The sequence below is a fragment of the Austrofundulus limnaeus genome, unplaced genomic scaffold (assembly GCF_001266775.1).
Source record: "Austrofundulus limnaeus strain Quisiro unplaced genomic scaffold, Austrofundulus_limnaeus-1.0 Scaffold195, whole genome shotgun sequence".
In the NCBI taxonomy this organism is placed as follows: Eukaryota; Metazoa; Chordata; class Actinopteri; order Cyprinodontiformes; family Rivulidae; genus Austrofundulus; species Austrofundulus limnaeus.
This window is the reverse complement of record NW_013952597.1, coordinates 589,278-598,017: the sequence shown is the minus strand read 5'-3', so window position 1 is coordinate 598,017 and position 8,740 is coordinate 589,278. Positions and strand designations below refer to the sequence as shown.

The 8,740-nt window shown below is 39.4% G+C and overlaps 1 protein-coding gene across 2 annotated transcripts in view; it reads right to left on the bottom strand.

Annotated features, from left to right (window-relative positions):
• Positions 1-8,740, bottom strand: part of pard3ba (par-3 family cell polarity regulator beta a) — a 232,395-nt gene that overhangs the window by 83,974 nt on the left and 139,681 nt on the right. For both annotated transcript variants that reach the window (XM_014018564.1, XM_014018565.1), the window contains 2 exons: positions 6,007-6,222; positions 4,590-4,797 (listed from right to left, as the gene is read on the bottom strand). In XM_014018564.1, coding sequence (XP_013874018.1) covers positions 4,590-4,797; positions 6,007-6,222 — 424 coding nt within the window. The remainder of the gene's footprint in view (positions 1-4,589; positions 4,798-6,006; positions 6,223-8,740) is intronic.

The window sequence follows — 8,740 nt, the reverse complement described above, 5'->3', positions numbered from 1 at the left end:
GTGTGGGCGTGTAGAGGGTAGAACCCGAGGAGGGACCTCGTGCGCAAACTCTGAGATGCGGCTGTGATTTATAAAGGAAAGATGCGCAGAAACGTGCGTACGTACGGTTTTATAAATCTGAATTTTTTTTGGCGTACGCCATTTCCGCCTTTTGGCCGTACGTTCACTTTTAGTATGGTTTCCACGCAATCCTTTATAAATGAGACCCCAGATCCTTACCCTAAACCTGACCACCACAGTACAGAACTAACCCTGACCCGCCGTCGAATCACACCTTATTCCTAAACCTAACCCCTAATGTTGTCCCGCTTCCTAGTTGGATTTCTCCATCCGATGCATAAATGGTGTTCCACTACATAAGAACTGCTCTTTGGTCCCCAAAAGAACTGCTGGTCTTGATAAGGTAGATCAGGGGTGCCCAAACATTTTCCCTAAGAGGGCCAAAATTAAAATCAATATGAGGGAATATAAAATATATGAATTTAAAAAATGCAAATACTTAAGTAAAGTTGTTTTATTTTTTCTGATTAAGCTAGCGGCCAGTGTGGTTGCCCACATTCTTTTAATTTTTTTTTTCAGCCAATGGACATGGAGAAAATTCAACATATGCTCAGGCAGCAAAGGCTCATGGGAGTATATGTGGTCTCATAAGGTGTGTAAATCTATTTATTGGCTCAAATCTAATCTAAATGCTTCTTGTAGTGGCTTGTATTTTATATTTAATCTTAACATAATTACAACCTAGTAACCAGGACAACTGCTGGTGGGCCAAATCAAGTGGCTCGGCGGGCCAATTTTGGCCCGCGGGCCCCACTTTGGGCACCTCTGAGGTAGATGTTTGCCAAAAATGTCCCATAAAGGTAAAGAAAACCAGTTACTCAAAAAAACGGGCAAAAACATCATCAACCACTTTCACTTCCCAGCAGGTGGTGAGAAATGTTGGACAAAAATCTGATAAACAAACAAACAAACAAACAAAGAGGAGCTGTATGGATGCAGTTAGAAAGCACATGGAGTGGGGACAGAGTGAGATGGACCTCTTACGAGGGAACAGTCGAAAGAAGAGGACGATGACGACCCGGTCAGAGTTTTAGTCTTTCTGTGGTTTATCAGTGGCACAGCCTCCTCCCTCAGTGCAATGCTTCTAGGCAAAGACTTCAACACTGCCTGCTGCATACAGACAAGACAAGCAGTCGGTCACTAGGTGTGAAGGGCACTGCCATTTGTCTTGGTTTATTTAGCAATCAGGGAGGCAAGATGCAAATGGGACTTTGAGAGGAAGGAGATGAGGAAGAGGAAGCGGCAAAAACAAAAAGAGACTGAGATTTGCCACTTAAGCAGACAACTTTCAAGCATACACACAACACAGTAAGTTGTTAATCAAAGACTGGATTACATTGTTTTTTTTAAACACAGCTTTAACCATAATACAAAGTTCCATGACAGTTCTTTACTGTCGCCAGTGTTGTTTCCAAGTTGCTTTAGGAACAAAAGCCAAGATGAAATCCTCCTCAGAATTTACCCCTAACAAGTCAATTTTGTTGTTCTCTATTACTTTACTTGTGTTTTACTACTGATTATGTTAAAACTATGTGAATCAAGGTCAAAACTGTAGTCTAGTGGGTGAAAAAAAACAACACTTCTACAACAAATATGTGATTTCCAGAGGTCATCTTACAACCAACACTCATCTGCAGCCAAACAAGTTGCTCTTCAAACAGCGCAGCAGCTAAACTAAATATTGACAGGCACTAAAAAAAATAAAGGACTGCGTCCAACATTTTGCCGTGCAAGCTGTTGTTGCCCACACTTTCCCTGCTATGGTAAATTTAGGTCATATGTTTATAATTTGCCCTTTTCCTAATGCTGCTATTGGAGTAAAATACCATTTGAGAGYGGCAATCAGATTGAACAGAGCAATACTCTGGCTAATTAAGTCATATTTCTAGTTCAATTCTAATCAGCTTGGTGAGATAAAGGCCAGGCGGGGAGAGGGGAGTGTGTGGAGCAGCAATATGGAAGCTTTTACTGCAATCAGCCCATTGTAGCCCGGACAGAGAAGCTGGCTTTTAGTGTTTCTGGTAACGAACTGAACAGACTGTGTGTGTGTTTGTTTGCTGCACTTCCATTGATAAAATACACCAGAATGTACAGAAAACACAAAAACTACTGTTTTTGTCCTGCCTTAATTCAAACACCAATTAATTTCAAATCCCTTTTGACTGGAACCCCAAAGGATTTTATGCAACATCATCATGAAGACAAAACTGTCTTGATGAACATAACAACCACAAACTGAGGCAGGTGTAGAGTGAATGATTTTAACTTTACCAAAGATTCAAATAAATTAATGAAAGCAGTACAAATAAGAAAAACTAATCTCGTTGTTGCACTATAAAGATGAAATTTAATGCATGATTAGGTTGTGCATCTAAATCAGCCAATTGGAAGAAAAAGCCAGTGTGTCTCTTGTGCCTGTCCCAACCCGGGTAAATGGTGTTTGGAGGGGCATCCAGAAAAAATAACACTTTTGCCAAAGCAAACCATCATCTGGATGCAGTACAACTGAATTTGAGTTCAGATTTAACACAGTGCAATTTGTTACATTTGGACCAAGTCAAGGAACAATCCCACACAATTAAATTATACTTTAATAAATTTTAGAAAAAAAATGCAGCACGAATCAAATAAATTCTTATAAAACCCAGCTCACCATAAAKAAAACAACAAGGCAGAGTCTGATGCTTCGGAGCATTACAAAAAAATTTCCAGACAAAGTTGTTTTTAGTATTCCAGCAGGAGCCTTTTATGCAGCCTRTTTTTGCAGGACCAATTTTGAAAATTATGGCCTGTTTGTGTGTGCACAGCTTGCAAAACTGTATTGTTGGTCGTGCACATTATTTCACTGCAAAAACAAACAAAAAAAGAACATCATGATTCATACCTCATGACCACAGGTGAGGGTCAGAATATAGACGCAACTGTAAATTAAGAGATCTAAACTCTTTCTTCACCACAACCATCCAAAGCAATGACCTCATTACTGAGGATGAGTCACCAATCTGTTAATTCATCTCCCATTCCTTCCTACTGTCACTCCTCAACAAGAGACCCTGATACCTGAACTTCTCTACCTGGGGCAAAGACTCCCCTGTGACCCAGAAGGGACATTAAATCGATTTCCAGTTGAGAACCATGGCCTCAGACTTAAGAGGAGCTGACTCACATCCACGACGCTTCACTGGAGACCCTCCCAGTGCACACTGAAGGTCAAGACCTGAAGATGCCAACAAATACAACCTAAACCAGACAGCCTTCTCTCCATGACTGCACCTTAAGATCCTTGTCCATGAACCCCACAAACAGGATCAGAGACAAGAGACAGCCTGCACCAACAATGAGCTCAACTTTGTGTCAAGAGTTTGGACACAGCTCATACAAGAACGGGATGTCAGAACACCTTGTGGCAAATCAGAAAAAAGCATAAATATCTGCACACTGATCAACCACTTTCAGTGTAATCAACACAAATTCCTCATTCAGGTGGCTCTTGAGTTGATCCACAGTTGCTGCAGTTCTCCTTAACAGTAGGTGTCACTAATGCGGAAATGATGACTCTCCATAAGCTGATTGGGGCTCAAAACCAAGCAGTACAGTGAGGCCTTTTCTTTATGCACATACATAACTACGATTTTAATTTATCTGTTTTTCTTTTGGACAGATGTCTGACCAAAAAAATGTTTTAAACTTTACCAAAGCAAAGACAAAATTAACGCAACACACTTCTGAATCTCCTCACAGCTGCAGCACAAGTTCACTAGTCTGTGCATCGATTCTAATCAGTTAATCTTTAAATTCATAAAGTCTATGAATAAAACAGTTTCTGATGCTACAAGGAGGTGAAATAAATCAGGTAAATCTGGGTGTCTTCAAACTGGTTTGGCCCTTGTGTCCTTCGTGTCACCCTTGCCGTCCCCGCCCTGCTCCTCACTCCTTGCCTCACCGTGCGAACATCTCTTCCATTACTGCCCTTGACACTGTGGCCGATTGGATTCTTATCAGCCATCTGTAGTCCGACGCTCGGCCAGCGCTATCTCTCGTCACAGCCTAATTGAATCCCAAGTGTTGGAAGTGTGGTGATACACTGACCACGCCATGTCACTGCCAATAGATAAGGATTGCTGCTGGAGGATTGGACCGCCACAAATCACAACGGGGACAGGTTGATAAAGGGGTGACAAGCATTTTGGGGTTGSTACTGTGTCTGTGGGACTTTAGATGGAGAAATAATGGATACTCTCCATTACTGAGAAGGTTGTGTTCATATCCAATCATCCTGAATCCCATAATCTTGCTGTGCTCAGTGGGGTGATTTGTTGAAAGTTAACCAAGGGGAAAGTAGGGCAGGTTGTTCTTTTTCTGCAGTTTCTACATTATACAAGATGGATCAATTCTAGGTTTTATCTCATTTTATACCAACTAAATTATTCTCAAACTGCTTCACAGAAATGTAAAAAAAAACATTTTAGCTGTACAACAAACACTTAAATAATTGCTGTTTTTCTTGGGTTTTTTTAAAGAGCCCCTACCTTAACAGACCAAATCCTTTCTTTTTGGTTTTTTTGTCCAGGTCGTCCCCAGAATCCTCAGCTTTTTTCTTGCTCTTCGTCGTCTTCTTATCCTTCTTCTTCTTCCCTTTGCTTTTCTTTGTTACCTGCTTCTCTTCATCCAGATCCTGGCGAGAGGAGCTGCTGGCTGGTGTTTCGTTGCCTGAGCTGTAGTCAGACCCATCGTCATCTGGGGTGGGGGTATACAGGTCATAGACAGACAGTGAGGCGTGCTAAAAACAATAGATCTACAGGATGAGTCAAAAGACTCCGGACACCCTGTGATTTCAGAAATGAAAGGGAAAATTTAATATCCGAGTCGGGTATATCCAGAACACGGCTGCCATCTTGAACGCCACCATATTGGATCAAAGACAATTTTTTTCCCAATGGGAAAGTGATCATGTAACATCTCAAAGAAGGCTAGAATTGTCTCAGAAATGGATTGTCACAAGCAGATGATGTGCAAGATCTCTTGTGGTTCCAAAGTGTGTTCAGCACCAGGGGCAGCACATTTAACACATCAAACTGCTGTGACAAAGTGCCCAGTTGTTGCAATTTTCTGTGTTGTTAGCTTTTGAAACACAACAGATATTGGTAATTTGACTACGGCAATTCTGGTGTTCTTTACTTCCTGATCACCTTCCCATTTTAAAAACTTGTCCCTGATCCAAAATGGCAGCTTTCAAGATGGTGGCCATGTTGTGGACATAGTCTAAAAGATATGTCCGCTCACCCCTTATACGCTGGGTTATTCAGATATGTCATTTTCCCTTCTGCTTCTACAATAAATGGGTGTCCTGAGTCTATTGGCTCATTTTGTATAAACAGTCTTGTTATAAACACTAAAACTGAACTTTGTGTCATGTCAAATTTGATTGAAAGAATTAAGGTGTGCATTTTGGGAARTCTATAATTCCATGTTAACTTGAAACCGCACATAAAATAATCCTCATTTTTAAATAAAATGTCTATCATTTCACGTGGAAATTGCACCAAACTACAGTAGGTCCACATGTACGAGTGGTCGTGAGGTGAAGCATTAAAAAATTGCTGCTCTAAGATATAAAGTTGTTCTTTCTAAATTGCTGGGTGGATAAAATCATGTAGCATTTCATTAAAGTACTTAGGCTGAGCACCGTCTCCTCTCTTGGCAGGCCTCTGGCTCTTTCTGAGTGCCAGTTTGTTATAAAGCCTCAGGGTTAAACATCAGCATTGCAGTCTCTAATTTAAAATGGATATAATGCCCAGAAGAAGGAAAAAAAWTCCATATTATTATAGCTGCAGCATTAAAAAAGGCACATTTCCTCCAGGGAAGTGATCTGTTTCATCAGTTTCTTGTTGGGTTAGTGAAGTTCACAGCAACTTAAAGAACTTAAAAAAAAACCAAAAAGCTTACCATCCTCTGAAGGTCCCTCGTAGGATTTGTCGATGGCGATGCGGAAACTCTGGTTGTATCCTCGCCCTCGGACCATATGCAGACGTGGACGATGGATGGGCACCTGAGCTTGGCTGCGATCGTGGTTGGCCTCAGACATGGCGGTCTGGAGGCTCTCCAAGGAGCTGGATTTCATGAGCCCAAGGGTTGGACCCAATGCTCCTCTGGACGAGAAATCTTTGAAGCAACAAGAAACAGGGGAGGGTATGAACTTGTGAACAAATGTTCCAAACGGAAGCAGAAAACAAATTTAAGCCATCCCCTAATGGAAACTTAAAACTTCAGCATTTAAGGAGATCTTAAAGGGTGGATGGAAAAATTCAGATACAAGCTGATATTTTAAAGCACCTAAAGGACATTAGAATTCCTCTAGTGTTCTTCAAGTTCCATAATTTTCTTGCTTTTACTCATTTCCCACTTACATAACTGAGGTGAACTGAAATGAGATGGAAAAGGAAGCCTGGCTGAGGTTTGCTCCTAATTAGATATGCAGCCRCAGCTAAAATGAGATGGAATAATCTTATTGAGATCATAAGCTTTTAGCAAAATCCAGCCAAATGCTTAGAAAACATAAAATTTGTACACATCTCCTAGCGTTATACTTCCTTATTYAATTAAAGTGCATCTGCATTAAACTCTAAACACTAATGCGCTTTACAATTTAATTTAATTTTTTTAAGAACTAAAATAGTTGGAAGATTATATTCCAGAGGAGCAGAGGAGGCTCTTACTTTAATAATTCATACTATTTGTGTGTAGCCATGTTCACTGCTTCGACTGGCTGCATTAACTCAGAGTGTAATTAATCTCTGGTAAGTGGCTGAAACATGTTCAGGTTACACTCGTCTTTTAAAAGGCTCTGAATTTAATCAAGCTCCAATGTTCTGGTTTTAAATTTTTATCATGCCACAACTTTATATCTACAGAAGAATCATTTTAATGTAGAAAAAAAAATCATCTTGATGTCTTTTCTTCTGACTTTTTATTAATTTGAGATACTCTGGACATAAAAGTTCTWATATTTTTCCAAAAGCATGCATTGCATTTTTGCTTGTTAAGTTTGCACATTTGATTAAATAACAATGTACAGATTCAAGGACATCACCTGCAACCAAAAAATATATAATTAAAGCAGAAAAGTACTGAACTAATGACAGCAGWGTTCCTTCAAGAACAAGTAATGCACAAAGACACATTCTGAACTGTTGAGTATGTGTGAAGCATGAATCATAGACCAGGGCTTTCCAAATTCTTCCATGCCATGGCCCTCCAACCAGCAATAGCTTCTGGCTGGGCCCCCTCCCCATCCAAACCCACAAACAATGCTTCAAAATATGTAAYGCAGCCAAACTTTTAGAATATTTTTTTATTCATTATTACATTTGTGTAGCATAAGAATTGTATCTCTTTAACACTATTCCCACTGAAAAAAACAACTTTTCAAAAAAAAAAACTCAAGATCTTCTAAATAACATTTCAATATATTATTATAAAATATATATTTTAAATAATGATTGAAAAACAGATTATATTTTATGGTAATGACTTAAAACATTGATTCAGTTTAAATTTTGCATTTTTTTCTCTTATATTCCCTCCAGCTTTCTAAAGCCCCCATGATTTGTTTTTAAGACCAATATTTTTAAATCAGAGGACTAGACTTTAAGTTTCATTTTTACTTCAAAATAAAGTATTAGTTTGAAACAATAACTGCTCAAAAACAATAATTGTTTTTCTGTTAATGACGTTTAACAAACTACCGCAAAAAATGCACACCAAGCAAACATTTGGGACCCATGAAAAAACATTCTGGCTAAAGGCCCCGTCACACTAGACAGCTCATGAAACAATTTTTATGTTTAAATTGCTAATAAATATTATATATTTGATCAATTTGTTAGAATTACATTATGTACATGCTGAAAAGAAGCTTCCTGTTGATTTTTTCAATTCCATCTCCAATGTAGATGTTTTTAAAATGTTCATAAGTTGGAATAAGTTGTCTTGTGTGACAGAGCCTTAAGAAAGGCCTCCAATTTTTTTTAGGTGTGGCTATTGCTCCCCCTCCACTTGCCTACTTTACCCACATAAAGTTCTGTCATGTTCCCATCCAAAGAATGGACAGAAATAGGCAACCAAGTAAACAACAACAACAACAACAACCAGGGTTTCCCCTACATGTAAATGATCGTGGCGCACCGCCACGGCTAAACAAAAGCTGCCACATCTTCGGAATGAAGTTTTTTTTAAATAAACGTAAAACAGGGGTTGACGCAATCATTGTTTAGTTTGTCCGAGACAACCTATTTTTGTTTGGGACAACCAGATCCTGTCTCCTGGTTGTCTGGTGGACAACAAAGAAAAAAAAACCTGGATTAAAGTTTTCCTCCGCATGTGTTCGTCATTGTAAAACTGAACAGGAGAGAAAGAAACTTGTTAAAGCTGTCTAGGGATTAAACTGATGGTTCTTTCACCCAATAAAGAGAAAAAAAGTCAAAGTTTTACCCAATCAGAACCGGGCAGGGAGGTTTGTGCCATCTGACTGACAGCGTTGCCTTTTTCCTCTGTCTGTGATGGAGGGTCAGCTCGGCTCAGGTGAACATGTCCCAGGAAAGCCCTCAGCGTTTCCTGGACTATTTCCACGGAGGATTACGTCGTATTTTATATATATATTATATTCCTAAAAGCAGCTTGC